We start from the raw sequence: 19,728 nt of genomic DNA, 5'->3' as shown, positions 1-19,728 counted from the left end.
ATTTTTGGGCAAATGCCATATAAGGAAGGATATGCAAATGAGACACAAACATGTGACATGCTATTTTCGGACCCGGTACCGGGTCTGCAGAGTTTAAGAGGTTAAATATCAAGTTTGTCTGTAGTGATTTGACACATTAATGTTTTTAGATTTGTGTATTAAAAAATAATAAAAAAAAAGTTTAAAAAGTAAAAAAAATTTTTTAAATTAGACCCTGAGGTAAGTAGGTTGGGGTTATTAGGCCATATTTGCTAGCCTATTTAAACATAAAGTAGGTTAAATAAGTGAAATCAGTCAGTTAGAATGTACAGTGTTGCTATGCTCTACTACACTATGTGTATGTGTGTATGTTATTTACTATTTAAAGTTTGTAAAAAAAATAAATAAAAAAAAATAATTAAAAATGTAAACAATTTTAAGCATCATCCTAGATCTTTAAAAATGAATGCACATACTGTATGATGCAAATTATTTTGCCATCTTATACAAATGTCTTGGATCATAAAATAATAAAAAAGATTAAATTTTTTCATGTTTATTAATCATTTAAAAATTATACGTGCCATTCATTTGTTGAATGAAAAATGTTATATCAAATAATTTATTTTTATTGATCCCAACATATCTGCGTACCTTTGCCTTAATGGAAATATATGTACAGTTTAAAGTGAGGTGAGAAAACAATCCAATACTACTATGTACATTTTTGGGAAGTATTTGAATGCAGGCGTTGGACAATGTGGACCACTGGAGGGCGCTACACTGCAGTTTACAGCGCTTCCTCTCTGAAGCACATGGGTACTTCCAAGTAGCTTGTAAAATAGACACTGTAAAGCATATCTAAACTGGGTATGATCAAACACTTAATAAATCAACATATTAGTATATTATTTGTGACAAAAGTTTACATTATGATACGATTTAAGTCTTGAAAAGTAATAAATAGCTCACACACCCCATGAAATCACTGTCATTGACTCAAAATAGGAATTACGAAGGTTAACAAACATAAAAACAGAGTTTGTATGGGACGCCTGCCTGCACATCAGAGCTTTGTTGGTGTTTCCAACAATGGTTTTGCTCAAGCTCGACGCGGCCCACACAGTGAGTGCAGACGTGAGGCCAGTGTAGCCAGAAGACCATCCAGAGCATCTGGATCCAGCGCGGTGCTGCGGTCAGAACCCAGCAGCAGCTCCTCAAACTGCTCACAGTCAAGAAGATCAACCATGTTCTGCAGGAAGAAGCCTTCACAGAACACCGCCAGCTCCACCGCCTCACACACCTGCTCCATAACACACAACAAAACACATGGATGAGAGATCAGAGGACTGAAGCTTGATACTGGATGGATGGATAATATGTTAGTGTACGCTGTATGCACATACTTTGGAAATCTGGTAGATGCTCACGGCATTGTTGAGGTTTATTCTCTCTGAGCAGAGGATTTCACAGTGTCTCTTCAAAACTTGAAGCTGGAATGAGTGGGCCACGGGAAGAAGCTGTACGGGACATGACAGTGCATGTAAGCTAAAGTTGACTGCTTTATGAAATATATTTAACAGTACTGTACTATTTAGGCTATCCATGTCTTTCTTACCTCCAGCAAATCAGACACAGACACGTCTAAACATTCTGCTCCTCCACAGTAAAGATGTGCCATCATCATCTGAAATAAACATGTACGAGCTATTTTAACGGGATTACATCATATATGTTTGTCTTGTGTATGTTCAGGCTGAGGTTTGTTGGTTACCTGGAACGTGCTGTATTTTATGTCAGTGATTTCAATAGCCATGTGGTTTGATGTGCCATTACTCCCGTAGAGGCTCAGCAGGTCTCTGAACCTGATATGAAACAAGAGGAGCATATATAAAACATAACCAATCACATAACTGATTATATGGCATTACATTCAGATCAGTAAGAGACCCACCTCTGTGAAGCAGACATGAGCAGAACTCTGTGGGCATAAAACGGCCTTCCCTCCACCACAAATATCACATCAGACATCTCTGTGTTATTCAGAAAATGAGCATCTGTGAGGGCAACATGATACATATTAACAATTATAGTCTTTTGATCATGAATTGCATATAGAGAGAAGTTAATACTTATTGTATGACAGCATGGACTACTCTTATTTAGCAAGGATGGACTGAATTTTTCCAAAAGTGTACTATACTATAAATACTATATATGTGTCAGGGGTGTTTCCTCCGAGGACATGGTTAGATATGGCTGATTATGTTTGGCTGTGATTGGTTCATACAATAATTCCTGCCTGTTGTGTTCATGCACTTTCTGCGTTCGCAAATTAGTCATTATAAACATAATGGTGTTAATGGTAAGACGAATTTGAAAAAGTAATTGAACATCTCTGACACTTTAATGTAATCACTTTGTTTAAGTCAAATTAAGACTAAACATGGCATGGAAACATTATTTGTGAGAGTTTTAATTGAGTAATCAGCTTATATATATATATATATATATATATATATATATATATATATATATATATATATATATATATATATATATATATATATATATATATATATATATGTTCCTATATATATGTATATGCACTTTTGATCAACTCAGTCCATCTGTGCCTGTATATAAAAACTAAAAACTAGGTAAAGAAAAAAGATTTTGAAATTTGTTCATTTTTTTTTGACTGATATTGTTCATGTTCTTAAAAAAAATTCCTTCCGACCCCAAACTTTTGAACAATAGTGTACACAGGTAAAGTATGGTGTGTTACCCAGCTGAGCTGTAGGTGTGTCCTTTACTGCCAGAATACACGGGGCGGCTGTAGAGCAGACACAGTGGCTGAAGATGACTGCCAGCTGCTTACGGATATCCTTACTCTGTATTAAAGAAAAGAACACACAGATGTAACCCCTCTCTCCCGGGTCCTCACCGCCACGCCTCACACTCGCTCCGAGTGGGCCTTTCAAATACAGTATTACACTTGGCTGACAATTCTTCAAGCATTCACCTTGCTGGTTTTAAAAATGGAGAAGAGGAGTGGAAGACCCTCTGAGAGCAGCTCCTCGCAGTATTTTTCCTCCCCAATAGTGGTGAAGTCTTTAAGGAGAGAAAGTGTGAGTTCACTCCTGGACTGGAGCTGGGCACTGCGCACTGACTCCAGCCACACGTGCAGCTTCCAAGGCACTCCTGAGAGAGAACAAGAAGCTTCTTAAAACACTTTAAACACTGAACAACAGATTACACTACTAATCTATTGCTTCTAAAACAAATGGTGCTTGTGCTGTAATGGCAAAAAAAAGTTGGTAGTATTTGTTATCTTAGTTGAGAACCACTGTTTAGTGCATAACAATTGCAGGTTAATCTAATCAGTGGTTTTATCCCTTGACTGAGTCTGTAATCATCGGCTCTAATACACTTTGCTATGCACATGCCAAAAATATCTCGCTGTTTATGCACATCTAATTCAATTTGTTGTCCATTTTCCTTCATTTACTGTACATGAGTCAGTTGTGTACCCAGTGCCCTGAGCTCCATGGTGACGTCCAGATATCCGTGCTCAGCGCTGTGAAGGCTGGCTTCCTGCAGGGCTCTGATGCGGGCTTTACACAGCCGTGGAGTGCAGACAGACTTTGCATTTGCTCCATCCTTCATTTCCTGTTTCTTCTGCTCCTCTACTCCCTCTGCCAGGATCTCCTCCAGAGAAAGCACGTCTTCCTGCAGCCACTGGGGCTGACTCAAGAGCTTCCTCAACACATTCCTGGGGGATCAGAACATATTCAATACATAATAGCCTTATTCAGTCTTGATCGGTGCATGTGTTTGTGTCTCTGAGGGCTCAGTACCTGTGTCCATGCGCTGCAGCGTGACTGAAGCAGTTCATGCCCTCATAGAGTGAGGAGGTCAGATGCACCCGCAGCATTGGGTCAGCACCACGGGACAACAGCAGACTCACCATCTCGTAGTTACCTGAACACACACACACACCAGTAAAACTATGTTTCTAACAAAACATGTTAAAGGAATAGCTCGTCGAAAATGCCAATTTTGTCATTATTTACTCACCCTCATGTCGTTCCAGACCTGTATGAGTTTCTTTCTTATGTTGAACATAAAAGAAGATAATCTGAAGAATGCTGGTAATCAAACAGTTTATAGTCTCCATTGGCTTCCATTATATTCATTTTCCTACTATGGAAGTCAATGGGGACCAACAACTGTTTAGTTCTTTAAAATATCTTCTTTTGTGTTCAACATAAATTATGACTTTTTATTTTTTTTTTACATTTTGAACTATTCTTTTAATACTTTATACACCACGATCCAAGGGTTGATTAAAAAAATATGCAGCATTTACTTAACCACTATAAAGTGAAAGCAATAATATTGTGAAATCATGAAAGATTTATTATTATTATCAGTGTGGAAACAGCTTAATATTGTTGTGGAAACCATGATAATTTTTTTCAAGATATTCGTTATCCTGAAAAACCAAAAGAACAGCATTTATTTTAAATGGAAATATAACATTATATTACTTCTCTTTACAGTCACTTTTGATCAACTGAATGGATTCTTATTGACTTCCTAATATTGATTTCTTTCACCAACTGATCTCAAAACTTTGAATATTAGGCTAGTGTAGGCTATACTATTTGATATATTTTAATAGTATCTGCCACTATTTGTGCGTGGGTGAAAGTAGCCTCTGCTATAGTTTTCCGTGTTAAGAATACATTCAAACATAACTCTTAAAAAGAAAGCATGTTAAGGATGAGTTTGCACTGTTTTTCCCCACCTGCGGCTGATGCCAGCTGGAGGGGTGTTTCTGCTGAGCTTTGGTGGCCGTTTCTCAGGGCTGTGCCTTCCACATCTGCTCCCACATCTAACAGGAGCTGGAAAGGCCAAACAAAGTTCATTTAACATGATAGTCCTCCAATGGCAGTTTGCAATGTCAATATACAGTAGAACATGCCTTAATTTGCCATATTAAAAATGAATGTATGACAGTAAATACACTATTCTTGAACCACTACATGAAGTAATAGTACTGTACATGTACTGTAACTAGTGTGCATTTTCACCTGCACTACAGATATGTGTCCATGCAGCACAGCAAACGTAAGGGCCACCCAGCTGCGGCTCTCAGGGCGGACAGAGGGATGTTTTGGTGAACAGTTGGGCACCTGAAAAGAAAACAAAACGTTTCTTATTTCTTTATAAGCCACCAAAATGCTTCTACATATGTGTGAGTTCCTAGAGTTTTACAATTAAAATAAACCATTCATTCAACAAAGCCAATATCCTGCAGAGTGTAGTTCTAATCCTAATTAAACACACTTGGACTTATAGCTAATCAAGGTATTCAGGATTAATGGACATTTCTGCAGGACTGGACACTTTGGTGTAGATAAATAGGTAAAAAAGACATATAATGTGGCTGAAGGAGTAGTTTGTCATTACCGCTACATCCAAGTTTGCACCAGCATCAATGAGCATGTGCACTAGAGCCTCGTCCCCTGCTGAGCAGGCGTACATCAGAGGAGTCATGCCCTACACACCCACAGGGAGAGAGAAAGAGGGTTTAACATACTTCATCAAAAAACACTTGGTGTAGATGTTAAATATACATTACTGCATAACTGCATAAATCTATTAAAGGGACAGTTCACCCAAAATAAAAATTCTATCATACTTTACACCCCCCATTTTGTTTCAAACCTGTATGAATTTCTTCCTTCCACTGAAAACAAAAGAAGATATTCTGAAGAATGTTGGTTACCTAACTATTGATTGTATGAAAAAAATAAAAATAATAATGGCTATTGTCAACTGGTTACCGACATTCTTCAAAATATCTTCTTTTGTGTAAATCATATAGGTTTGGAAAAACTACACATTTAAGTCATCCATTTTTATTGTGTCATAATTCAGAAGTGAAATAGGTTCACCTGGTCATCCATTGTGTTCACCCCATCCGGGCCCAGAAGCTGGATAGCCTGGCCAATCAGATCAGTGCGGCCACAGTTGAGCATCCGGAAGCCAAGATCCAGATTAAACTTGTCTGCAGCAGCCTTGGAATCTAGACGTTTAAAAGAGGTGAAGCAGCACTCTGGCCTGAGAAATAGAAGAGGAGAGAGTCAATTTAGAGCTCATTACATAAAAAATAGTGAATAGCAATAACTTGCCAAAATATTCTGACAGATGGAGACCCAAAGTAAAAAGTAAGAAGCAGAAATTTTGGACATGTTGCTGCTGTATGTGTATATTTTCTTCTTCTTTTTTACAGTACAGTGCACATTTAGTGGACGCTTTTATACAAAGCACATTCAAAGTACCATTTGTCAGTACTGAGCTCCAGGAACATCTTACTTGAGCTGTCGAGGTTCACAGTCCAGTCCAGGAAGTAGTTGTCGGGCAGTCTGTCTCACATCATCACTGTCCACTAACAGGCTCCGGCGATGCTCCGCATGGACCATAGCGACTCGCATCCACTCCATCAGAGGAGGAAGAAGAGGAAAAGGCCTGAGAGAGACATAGTATTACTCAGTTATTTACCAACATCTAGCACTTTCTTCTCGCCAAAATGCACACACACAAACACACTTAAATCTAAAAAAGTTCAAAGGTCAGGGCAGATCAAAAATGGCATAAAACTGGATCAGAGAGAAATGAGGACAGTATAATTACAAAGGCTGCTGAATTTGGCTCGCCACAGCCTCTTTCAATCCTGCCTTTCATTACCACAAACAAGCCTGGCACTTCATTCTTAATCACAATTTGTGTAACAGCATCTGCCGTCTTCAACAGACACGCCGTGTCGCTGGAATTTAAATCAGTGTGAGATTACAGAACAAATCCTCTACGGTTTTCTTCTTCTCAAGTATCTGTGCCAGGAGCGCAGCGATTGTGAAGCCTGCTCACAACCATAACTGTCCACCTGCTAAAAACATTAGTATTCATTATCTGACGTGCATGCAGAGCAAGGTTTCCACAGAGAGTAAAGTCGCCGGATCTTACTAGAACAGACCTAAAGTAAAATTCAAAGCATGTATCTATGGGGGGCGGTGGTTTTGGCCCATTGATCTCACCTTTCTTTGCTAAGGGCTATCCTGGGTGGCTCAAGGTTGGGGTTCTCCAGTGACTCCATCTGTGGACTGCGTAGGTAGTAATAGAGTGTGTGAAGAGCATCTGGAGACCAGGAGACGGGCTGCAGGCAGAAAGGACGTCCAGGACTAAGACTGGGACTTGCTGAAACCAAGCGCTGCATATGGTGCATTGCACGTGAGACCAAGTCACCTGGAGGACACATACACACACATTCAAAGCTCAAATTATATATAATATCTCATATTGTCAGATACTTTCTTTCAAGACACATATAAGTAAAAATAGCCTGCAGAAAAATAATGGAATTCAAATAACCTGCAATAAATGGCTTTAGTTCTGAAAGCAGACGAAGGCTAAAATCAGTGTGCAGCTGATATAGAAAAGCCATCTGTGTTTCCAGTTCAACCCATAAACTAAAGACAGTAGCTGTGCAGCCAAGCACAATTGTGTCAGTTTCTTTTAAAGTGCTGACAACACACAACACATAGCATATCTCAACACAGCAAAATATATCTTCAGACCCATCTGTTTTATGTCCAAATGTGGAAATGGAAGATGATTCGGATAAACTCAAATGTCTAAGCGCTTTATTCTAAATTACTCCGAGGGGCTTTAAATCTGCTGTTTTTGCCTCTCGATGCAGAAAACCAGACGCAAGCTGTTCCCCAAAGGAAGAGAAGGTATGATGAGGACGGGCCAAAGACTTCCTCCTAAAAACCAGAGAACTCTACAGTAAAGACAGTGGACACTGTCCTCCATATGTGAAAAGCATCACAGAGGAAAGAAATGAGACTGAGAGAACACAGCGACAGCAGAGATACATCATTTCATCCTTGAATGGAAATTCACTGCTTTTGTACTTAGTTATTGGTGGATAATCTTTAAAGTAACAGCTAATATGTGAATGAAAGAAAGAAAGATGTGGGAAACAATCGAAGCAGTCAATCACATAGGGTCTACATGGTCCTTAATGAACACTTGTGCTCCTTAATTGTTAAACAAGGGCTGCTTTACGATTGAGCATCTGCAGTAATAAAGCATAAAGAAGGTGCTTTTTACTCCTCTGACCCAAACAGAAGGTGCTCTTGTACCAGCAAAACAACTGCAGGAGTGTTGCTGGTCCCCTAAGGGAGAGTGTGGTGAAGGCGAGCAGCGGCCCCCCTGCCTCATCCTGAACTGTGGTCTGCTGCGTAAACAAACTGCCCACAGCTCAGGCACTCACACACCCCTAAGGCCAGCAGGCAATGTCAAGTTGTTAGATGAACGGCACTTAAAATGTACAGATGTCTCTCTCTGTCTTACCATGTACAAACACTCATGCAAAAATAGCATTTCACTAGACGGTAACCGACTGAAATGAAAAACAGTTACAAATGGTGTTTATAACATTAAACGTTTTAGCAAGAATAAGAAAAAATGCATTATGGGTGACCTAATTCTTAACGAGAACTGCTGTCTTTTACTAGACTGAGAAAAGCTATTTCACCTTGGTTAGTTCACACAGAAATTAAAACTCAAGTTCTCAATTACTTACTTACTTTTTAATTACTTTAAAAATCTGTGCAATCATGCATTAAAATGTACAAAAAGATATTGTACAAGTATGAATCAAGAAGTTTGATTCAGGTTTAGGCTTGAACTGCTCAATTTGGATGGATTACATTAACAATGAACTTTCTGAAGCATCAACATTTTGGTTCTGTGGACTTGTAATCGAGAGACAGAAATCTGTTGGGTTTCATTAAGAATACTTTTATTTGTGTTTCAAAGACGAGCGCAAGTCTTATATATTATTGATGATAGAACATTTTATGTTTTGGGGACGAGTTATCCTCTTAATCATTTATTAAGAAAAATATCAAGAAGGTTTTAAGTTATTGCACATAGTTGCGTCATAAGGCTAGATTGTGATAAAACAGTGTTAATACATGAATCAATGACTCTTATGAAACAGTTCTTTTTAGTGAATCAACAAAAATATAGCACGGCCAGTGTAGTCTGATTCCAGAACTACTGACTCTTATATGAAAAACATAATGTACAGGCAAAAAGTTTAGCTGTTTACATTAAATTAATGGATCTTATGAACCAGTTCTATTTAGTGAATCATAAACACTTTTATTATTATAGATACAAAATGATTTGTCTTTTACAGTTCTAAAAGAGCTTTCAGTGGAACCCTTGAGTTGCCAGAGCCAGAACTGCTAATCTCTTATGATTTTCAATCCAGGTGGCAACAAGCATTTATTTATTTGTTTAAACTAATAAAATGCAATACATTGTCAAAAATCGTTCCAAAAGAGATGAAATGGAATTGAAAAGCTTGTAACTTACTGAGTTCAGAGAGGCTGCCCACACAGGTGGCCAGCAGGGCCTGCTCCAGCGTCCTGAGCTCCAGCTGTGCGTAGGCATTCTCTCTGCTCTCCACCGCTGACTCCGGACCCTCAGCGTACGGGCTGAAATGTGCAGGCAGGGACAGCTCACCTAGTCATAAAAACACATTTTCAGCCATTTAAATCATTACAACTCAAAGCACCATTCAATCTCTTTGAATTTGATCCATTTATTATCAAGTTTCTAAATGTGAACTCTTGCGTCAGTGTTTTGAATCTCTAATAATTATGGGGGGGCGTCTCTGACAGAGATAAGAGGAGGAAATGTGGTAAGTTATCATTTCCTCTGCTGAGAACATAGCTCTTCCTCCTGACTTTAGTCTTGTCTTCCTTGCTCTATTATTTATGCTTCGTCTTATTGCTTTTCTAAATGTCTCTAAGTGTCAATTCAGCTCCTGGAGATGATTTTTTTGTAGATTAATTATTCATTATAAATGTACAATAACCATGATTTTATTATTTATTGATTTTTTCAGTTATGGCTGGCACATACTCATACAGATCGTGTCAACAGAAGGGTGATCCTTTTCTTCTGTCCACAGCATAGGAATAATTCATAAGGAATTTACCGATCCCCACAGAGTTATGAAATGTTATCTGTTTGATCTTGAATGCAGAATTGATACCTTGCCAAGCTTTCATAAAGAAAGTGCAAAATGATAGTCAGTAAAAATGATGAGCAGATCATATGTTTGGCAGATTTTTTTTGCTTTATTTGATTTGAAATCCATGCTTTACCCCTGGATCTCTCTTTCAGTGGGGATCAAATGAGGGATTTGTGTGTGGATTTGTTTTCTTCATCAAGCTAAACGATAAACCATTCATAAGGTACAGTACACACATTCATCTGTGCCTGATGTATGACTCAAAATATCTCTCCAGATGTTGACCACCTGATTTACTGGGGCCATTTTTATAACATCATTGTTATTGAACTATATTTCTCGTAGAGCTATTTGGGTGAACAAACTCATTGTGAAGTCGAGTGACCCATGGCCTCGCTCGACCGCTGCCAATCTATTGTTTTTGCTACAGCAGCAGATTCTCAGTGTGCTACGACTGACTACTAAACACAAAAGAGTGGTCATCACAGCTAACAAAAGCAGTTTTCTGAACAGTTTTCGATCATATAGTTTTTTTACAAACAGAAACTGAAGTTAAAATATGTGTAAAAAAAGAAGTTTTGCACATATGTAGTACTGAGTCAAATATAACATGTTTATAACCACATATGAATGTGCCCTGAACTGAGGCAGTCTGGTCTAGTTGAGGTCATTTCACATGAGCTACAGATCATATTATTATCTAATACAGTGCAGCTGAAAATACAGAAATATGTCTTTATAGAGACCCCAAATCTAAAGCAGGTTCGCCGGTCTGGGCTCTGCAGCCAGATGGGTTTGTGTATGGGTCCGGGTGAGCCACAGGGTGTGTGATGCAGCTGGTCCGGCTGTGGACCCACAGACCCAAACCCCTCTATCCAGGGCACACCCGTTCCCTTTCCCACAGCTGGCCGTGTCTATACTGGCAGCCGTGAGGCTATGACATGCGTCATAAGCAGCCGCACGCTCCCACAGACACACATACACGCACATACGCTCTCATCTGCTACCATCGTTGTGGACTGAGGAAGAGGGGAATGTGTGTGCACTGCCATTATGTGGAGAGAAATCGAGCTCATGCACACCACTGATGGGAGACTGGGAAATCCATATGAGTGTCATAGGCCTGCCCAGGAGTTACACTGCCAATAAAAGAGAGAAGCTCTGGGAGATGTGGCAGAAAAAACTCTTGAAATGAGATGAGCATATAGAAGCAATATTTGCTGAAGGGAATCCAAGTGTACCTGGTAGGGTAAATTGCATCTATATAATGGACCTCTTCTAAAGTGTTCATGTGTGCACTGTAGAAAACCACCATAAAACCAGAAAGATGTCTTGCAAATGATATGGTATCTGCTTTCAGAACTCTATTGGCAACATCTAATTTTTTATTTTTATTTTTGAACTGAAAAGTGCTTATTTTAAAGCTTCCAAGACTGTTAAGAAAGTCCTTTGGATCTCTATTACAAAAATTCTCAGAATTGTGTAAAACAACTATTTTGAACTTTTGAGACAATTTTGGACATAAGACATAAAAATATGAGCACATTACTCAATATAACTCAACCAAATCAATTATTAACAATTTTGGTAAAACTTATCTTATAGCAATTATGTATGATGCATAATAAGGGATTATTAAAGGGTATAATGCATTTTAATTATTCATAATGTGCATTGTAATATATTATATCTTGTCGTAAAATAATTATAACCAAATTTAAAAGCCATAGTGTAACAATGAATTGATACGTGTTATAATGTATTAACTGTGGTTACGTTTATTCATTATATTGTGCAATGCATTATAAAGTGCATTACAAGGCATAATTAATGAATAAAACTACTTTTCATTACTATAACTTACTATAATAAAACTAATTTTATAATCCATTTTACGCAAAGGCTTTAAGTAATGTGATAATTTAAGCATTATTTTAATAATGTTTCAATTATTTTACTTTTATTTGTAAATATGAATTATTGTCATGCTATGCACAGTATCCAATAAATGAAAACTGAAAATAAATTTAAATCAATTGTTTTAAATGCTAGTGATTAAGGCATCATTCGTTATCATTTATGGATATTCATTCTGATATTTGTTAAGATTACATTTAACAGCTGAATTATTTTTATTTTAGATGACAGAGAAAGCAATCTAAACCTAACATTAGGAGTGTAAATGAAATGAAATGAAAATTAAATCCAATGTTCACTGTGTTAAAATGACCTAACTTTGACTTTAATACCATTTCACATTAAGATTTATTATCCATTTGTTGTGTTCAGTTCTTTCATTCAAAAGTGTTCTCCAACAGAGAACAGATCCCTTAAGAAACTGCTGAAAGAAACCTTTCAATTGCACGCCCAAATGTAATTAGCTTAAATATGAGTGATCAACCCATTTCGCTTGCCTGATTTGGCTCAGGTAATGCGGTGTGAACACAGTGCTCCAGTCACTCTGTCACACGCTCCCACAACACCACCATTCTACACAGGGCACAATGGCACAAGTGTGCTGAAGAGCCAGAGTCAAACGGCCCTTGTGTTATAGGTGCTGTACTGGAAGTGATTGTTGATTGAGGACGTGGAACGCTGACTGCTATCTCTAATTGGTAAAGGGGAGGTGCCCTGTTAGTTGTGTGTGACTGTGCACACGGACCATTTCTTCCAAGACTTCCCCTCTCCAGAGGACCGACCGCAGAGTGATGATAATAACAACTTCCTGCATCCCGTTCGGCTACTGATTTGAGACGCAACCCCCAACTCAGTGGAAGAGCTTTGCCTTTACAAATCAAGTCAACAGTGAAAGGTTCTTAACAAGCTTGGCCTACTTTCTTTTTCTTACTGTGGCAATAGTAACCTGAGCGCAATAGAAACTTTGCGAATGAGAAGCTCCTGGAGTTTAACAGTCTTCATAATGATAAAGTTAAACTTCACACAGATCTTGGCATTGTGCTGTTCACAAACTTAAATGCAAGAGCGAAAACAGCGTTTCACAGGCATGCTGCTGCCAAAACATCACTTATTCAGCTCAGCTTCAAAGAATATGAGGATGATTCTTCAATTAGGGGCATTCTTCAATTTTGATCACACTCTATTTTAAGGTCCAATTTAGACTATTAACAAACCATTGACTATGACTTTTGCATCAATAAACTCCTAATTTACTGCTTATTAATAGTTAGTAAGGTAGTTCTTGAATTTAGTTATTGGGTACGATTAGGAATGTAGAATATGGTCATACAGAATATGTACTTCATAAGAACTAGCTGCAGTTACAATTATAATACGTTTGAAGCAGCTTCACAGTAATAAATAGGGAAATAACCGAATCAATGATGCAAACGTTTTTAAATATGAGACCAATCCAAATTGTGATGTAAAAAAAACGATACAAAATATTGTTTCTTTCAAGCCAGTTCAGTGTTGATTCTGTCCAGTTCAATAACTGTGTAAAGTTCATCAATTATGAAAAAAGCTTAATTCCGCTTTAATCAGCTCTAGAGGACACCAACTGCTGTTATTCATCTCAAATCAGTTCAATGTTGATTTAATTTGGATCAATTACAGTTTTAATATTTGACAATTCTTTAATTATGAAACAAACAGCTCTACAGAAGACAACGGTGTCTTTGTTCAGCAGTGTCAGTGCAGTCAAATCGACAATGTTCGTGAATATTAAATGTCCTCCTAGTTCGAATTCCCAACTATTTAGTGTTATTTCTTAATAGATATCATAGAGGAAAAGCTCCACTAACTGAAGTATCACCCGTTTACTGATGATCTCTGTGACTGACAGACAGGTCACTCATCACAACCTCTCACTTTAGCCTGTTGACACCACTTCCTACCTCAAGCCATAACTAAAACAGATTGACAGCCTGGTCTGTATCAGAGCGGCTACAATCTAAAGCCAAGAATTCACTCTGAAGCCTCCCTCTTGGGAAAGATGGAAAAATCTGAACTACAGAAACTCAGAGCTACACAGGATCTCCATCTGCCCGCTTCTCTCACCCATAAACCCCGGAGCCAGTTTCCACCGACGCAGTCATTTCAATTGCAAAGTGTTTTTGTAGCAGTTCTTCAAAACATGTCATGGCTATAAAGTGGATTTCCTGATCTGGGGGTTAAATGGAGGACAGAGTCTCTTTCTGATGATAGCTTAATTGCTTACAGACTATTCACTGGGCTTCGCAGACTAACAGGGTTATCGCCGAGTAGGATTTTAATGTAATTTAGCTTGTCAGGCTGCAATATTAATCAAAGTCGGAGGGTTTGGTAAGTATGGGATATGTTGAGGAGAGACGACATTATAACATTAATCATGCAGAGCTAATCCATAAAACATGATGGGTGTCAAGACTCAAGGCAAACAGATTCTGCTAAATAAATCACTCGGTGTAATTGCTGTGATGTCACACACTTGATTAAGTTGCGCTCTGTGGTAAAGAATCCGCACACACCACTCAAGGAACACAATGTGGATGCTTAATTATAGTATCCTCTATTAGCCTTCCGAAATAACTTTTCATCAAGGTGTTGATTACATCACATTCAATTCACACAAGATCCTCAGTTAACAACATTATATTCACCCAAGCTAACAATCACCTTGGAGAAGCTAAAATCGAGTTTGACACCTACTTTAACTGTTAATGGTGGAACAAAGAGGTGTATTCTTAACATGACTGATTAACAGTGATTTTTATGGGGTGTCAGGAGCTAAGGTGTTCCCCAGCGTACACTTATTCATTCAAGTGCTTGTTCTGTGCTTTATGAAAGGCTCCAAGGAAGACTGTTCTTTGAACATTAGCAATGTGTAAAACCTTTAGTCTTGCACATATATTTGGATTAATGAGGTGCTAAAGGGAACTCTTTCTTTCAGTTGTGAATGCTCTTAATGTGAGCTTTAAGTGCTTCGATGCTTGTAGTAACAAAACAATGAAGCAGCCCCATAAAATGTTTTATGTTGTGTCATGAAATGCTACATTCCTACATACATTTAGATCTTGTCTGATGTAAATCAAACCGCAAGTGTTTCCTCTCTCTTCCCATTGCACGAATCTGATCAGAGCTAATGGGATAGTTCACCTGAAATTGAATATTCTGTCATCATTTCTTCACCCTTATGTTAGGATAAAGAGGTAACCAAAGCTCTTCAGAATATCTTCTTTTTGGGTTTCTCAGAAGAAAGCAAGTCGTTTACTGGTTTGGAACAACATGAGTAAATTTTGGGGTCTGTCCCTTAAAATTCAAACAGAAATCAGCAATGGAAAATTGCCTGAATTTTGATTAATCTGAAGTCAATTCAGTGCATCTTCAATGGCCACCTTGAATTTGGACTAACACCTCTTTTGAACAGATGCTAATGGAACCAGGCAAGCATGCTGAGAAAGGTCAACTCGCACACAGAGCAGCTGTCGTTGCATGCTCTAGGAAGGCACCTTCTCCTCTTGTTATAGAAAGCATTTGTCCACTCTAGGTGCTCGAGGGGCCGAGTGAGACCCTCAAGACAATGTTTATAATAGCACTCAAAGGCTACATGTGCAAACACCGAGCACAGGCCTTGTGTGAAATACTATCTTTTCCGTAGCAGCTTCTGTACATCCAGCACAGCAAATGTTTCTAAATATTCCCAGAGGATGTTTTGGACTTCCGGGAAAATCTTAGTAAAGTAGAGCGAATAATCTTACTTAAGAAAAAGGTTCAGCCTTTTAAACGCACTTGAGTTTTAAATGACCATGGCTGGGAAATGCTCTAATTTCTGCGGTTTGTAGTCAAGCTCAAAGAAACTGGGCTGTGTGGGCGGAAAGTTTTATGAGGATAATTAACCAATGATGATTACAAGGCTCCACACACAGACCAGAACTCAACACCCCATTCTGTGGGACTGCTCTCACGCTGCACAGAGCCAATCTGATGTGAACTGTGTCTCACCTGCATCCCCTCATTTGACCGGCTCTTTTATGTCCTGTCTGTCATTAAAGCCAAGTGGGGATCACAATTAAATTAGACTATTTATTCAAAGGCCCTATCGCTTTCCTTCCAGAAAAATAGCATGTTTCCGTTTGACATCTTGCGTGGCTGAGTCATAATGGCCATTATTAGCTTGTTTATTGTGAAAGCTTGTCTGTGACTGCAGTTGACCTCCGCCTAAAATTACTGTATAGGGATAAAATAATCAAATACAATCAAAAACTGATAAACGCTTCTTTTAGAAAACTAGTTGTGAGTGGCAGCAAGAACTAATAGATGTAAATACATTTTGTAGCTATTTATGCAACATTTTCCAAGGTTCTCACTGCTGCGCTCTCTCATTCTGAAGAGATGCTTGTTTTTTTTAATTACCCCCTGCCAGCCACTGGTGGGTTGTATATATTTTCAGCTGGGATTTTCCCAATGGCCTGCAATAAACACTGTTTAAAGTTCATAGAAACCCAACAAATACTCTGCTATGCCAACCTAATAATATACTGAATAAACAAATACATTTCAAGAAGTGGTGTTTTGTGTATAAAGTGGCAACCTACAATATAATTTCATTATAATTCACACTTCTATTGCCATTTGCTCAAGACAGTCTGTGTGGACAAATGCATAGAGACCAAAGAACAAGACCACAGCAGCTTTCACAATAGAAAAGGGCCTTTTTCTGTCATTTAAGCTGTGCAGCATTAAACCTTACCAGATGTGGTTCTGCTCAGCATGTGAGACGAGTGTTTGACATGAAAGCCTAAATGCCAGCCTTCAGTCTCTTCTCACTCTCTCTAAATGAAAAGTACTATTTCTGTTTCTCGAATGTCAGAATTTTCTGGATGAATGAAATTTGAAATTGACACACCAACACGTGCATGCAAATAATATTTCATACAACATATTTTACTTTGAGAGCTGGATGTGAAGCGTGCTTCATAGAATGGCATGTGCCTGCTGAGTTTCTAAGCCTCACACAGGTCAGCTGTGTCTCAGTATAAGTGTGCACAACAACTTTACCAGCCACGGGTGACTGAGCACGAGTGCACGGTCACATCAATCATGCTGAGTGTGTGCATGCCAATCGGATTAATACGTTTCCAAGCCTAAACTCTTAAAAATAAAAGTGGGTGTCACATCAGTGCCATTGAAGAACCATTTTGGGGTTTACCAAACAATTCTTAATTATTTTCTTAGAGTGAAGGAGATTTTAATAATCTAAAGAACCTTTTGTGCAATGGAAAGTTTCCCTGGATGTGACAGGTTCTTCATAAGACCATACATGCCAATAAATAAATGTTTTTTTTTTTAAGAGTGTAGGGTGGAAAGTAAAAGTGTAGAGTGTAGTGTAGTTTGTGTGCTGCTGTTGGCATTACAGCAGCTTGATGGTTTCTATTTCAATCCCACGAGACATCAATAAACTCTTACTTTTCTTCTTAAAAGGCATGAAAAGGAAAACATCATTTACTCTTTGGTCCCCAAAAGACATTCTTTCTGCACAGTGCCAAGCAGACCAGCTTTGTACATGCTGCCCTGTCACAGAGACGATCACCAGACTGATGTGTGATGGCTTTTTATTCTTCTCACTCTGGCCTCTCTCACTTGTTTCTGCTTATTTTCCACAACTTGCATGGCTTGTGGATGGCTTAGAGCAGAACAATGGGCTTTTTGTGCACTTCTAAAATGTGTGTGCCTATTGGGATGTACAGCCATAGCTAAACCTTATTTATAATGTGCAACCTACCATTTAATCAGTAAGTTCTGATACAGAGAGAACAGTCAAATCAAGAAAACAAATACAGACAGGTAACAAATATAACACATCAAGGCGGAGTCATTAAATGTTGGCTATAATTAAATCAGTATTACTTGTGACAGCTTACAATACAATTACGGATGCACGGGTTTAATAAACCTGTCTACTTGTGCCAACAGATAGCAAATATAATTGTCTTGTATTCGGCTAACCTGTTTAATGTAGGATACACCAAAGGCAACGCATCACTGGGCCTTGAGTTGTCATTCATAATGATCAGGCTTGAGAGAAGACTTGCGTTTCTGACATTTGTTTATGCATAATTACTCAGAGCTGACATCCCTCTTTGAGAGAAGATGAAAGTGGAAACGATAATTAGTATTTTCACCAAAACCAAGATCAGGGCGCCCTTCAAAGACTAACCAAATCACACATTTGTCTCTGTATACAAAATAATAATGAATATATTTTACATGCAGAGATCATGTTACATTACAAATGTAATTATTTTTTGCAGCCTTGCAGGGCCACTTGTAAATGTAAATTAGTGTTAGCAATTATAATTTCTTATACGGTATCAACATGAACAGTAAAACAGTTGTTAATAGAATACGAAATTAAAAGTGCAACAGTTAAAGTGTATTATTTGGTCAACTGTAACAAACAGTTGTATCAAACTTTTATTTTGAAGGTATTCTATATTTCTCAAGTCAGATGAACTCATATTTATATTTTACCATATTTTTGGTATGACTATGTCCTGTAATGTTAAAGACTATATACATAAAGTAAAATAAAACGAACCACAGGCCCTAAATCAATGACCACCATAGGAAATTACCAGAAGAAAAGAAGTGCTCCTAATGCAACTTTCCTTCCTGGGTTTTAAAGATATAAACTTGAATGGTTTCAAGAGCTAACTAGTCTTAAATTCTATTAATTAGTGTCTTACCATTGGAGTTCTTCCCGCAGATGAGATGTTCATAGTTTTGAACGAGACCAAATATCTCCGCGTCATTGCTGACGACAGCCTCCAGCGCCTCAGGGGTCACTGGAGAGGTGTTGATCCCGCTCTGCGCCGCCAGCACCCGGAGCCCGATTTCCTCGGCTAGATTTTCAATGCAGGCGGTCAAACAGATGGCCGCGTACTCGTGAATGCGCACTGAGATGCGAGTGTCCACCATCCAGCGGAAAAAGCGTCCGACAGACAAACTCAGTGTGCAGCGGGAGGACTTGCTCTTGCGCAGGACCTCTCCAGCGCTCATGCTGTACAGCGAGATGGCTCGGACCGCGGCCGAGACGCAGCTTTCCGCCAGCGCCCAGCTCATAACCAGTCTCATCGCGCTCTGCACCTCGAACCGCGTGCACCTGCAGTGCACAACACTCAGCCGCTGCGCCTCTCTGGAGATCCGCAACAAAGCTCTACGCATAAGCAGTGACAGACTCCTGACGCTCTCTGGAGTGAAAGACAGTCCCTCTCCAACAACTTTGCGCAGGACAGCATCGATCTCCTCATCTGTCCAAGGGAACTCTTCTAACTCTGGTAACCTCGGACATTTGGAGAATATGTCCTCTGGGTCTTCAGGAAGCACCGTGTTCACTGTGTCCCAGCTGCTGTTTCTGCTGTTCATGGAATCCGTGTAGCTGCACCAGTTTCCTCGCTGTGAAGAGCTGATGAGCGCCTGAGAGTTGGACTTGGAGGAGGACAAGCTGAGGGATCTGTAAGAGTCACCCGCTCCATATCCAGAGTCCAGGGTCAAATCCTCCAAAGTCTTCATAGTACTATTGCTCAAGGCTGCCATGGCTTGCTTATTTTTGTAAGTGGAGTGATTTATTCCACGTTTTTCAATATATAGGATATAACAGCAAATGCACCTCTTCCCTGGTTAGTAAA

At 38.9% G+C, this 19,728-nt stretch overlaps 1 protein-coding gene across 1 annotated transcript; it reads right to left on the bottom strand.

Annotated features, from left to right (window-relative positions):
* Nucleotides 1-540: 540 nt before the first annotated feature.
* On the bottom strand, nt 541-19,636 carry abtb2a (ankyrin repeat and BTB (POZ) domain containing 2a). Its single transcript, XM_026267938.1, has 17 exons — nt 18,787-19,636; nt 9,439-9,588; nt 7,086-7,293; nt 6,367-6,519; nt 5,946-6,111; nt 5,458-5,547; nt 5,079-5,180; nt 4,793-4,889; nt 3,840-3,963; nt 3,513-3,754; nt 3,005-3,183; nt 2,768-2,873; nt 1,934-2,036; nt 1,754-1,844; nt 1,598-1,666; nt 1,386-1,499; nt 541-1,282 (listed from the first exon to the last, which is right to left on the bottom strand). The coding sequence occupies exons 1-17, from the start codon at nt 19,634-19,636 to the stop codon at nt 1,082-1,084; spliced, it is 3,045 nt and encodes a 1,014-aa protein (XP_026123723.1). The 3' UTR covers nt 541-1,081.
* Nucleotides 19,637-19,728: the final 92 nt, after the last annotated feature.

This window comes from Carassius auratus, chromosome 7 (assembly GCF_003368295.1).
Source record: "Carassius auratus strain Wakin chromosome 7, ASM336829v1, whole genome shotgun sequence".
Classification (NCBI taxonomy): Eukaryota; Metazoa; Chordata; class Actinopteri; order Cypriniformes; family Cyprinidae; genus Carassius; species Carassius auratus.
This window is presented reverse-complemented; position numbering and strand designations above follow the sequence as displayed.

Bases quoted from the DNA above. Each gene is read 5' to 3' on its own strand.
- abtb2a (XM_026267938.1), bottom strand. From the start codon at position 19,636: ATGGCAGCCTTGAGCAATAGTACTATGAAGACTTTGGAGGATTTGACC. The intron at 4,890-5,078 runs GTGAAAATGCAC...TGGCCTTTCCAG, and splicing joins GACACATATCTGTAGTGCAG to CTCCTGTTAGATGTGGGAGC. The intron at 1,667-1,753 runs GTAACCAACAAA...TGTTTATTTCAG, and splicing joins TAAAATACAGCACGTTCCAG to ATGATGATGGCACATCTTTA.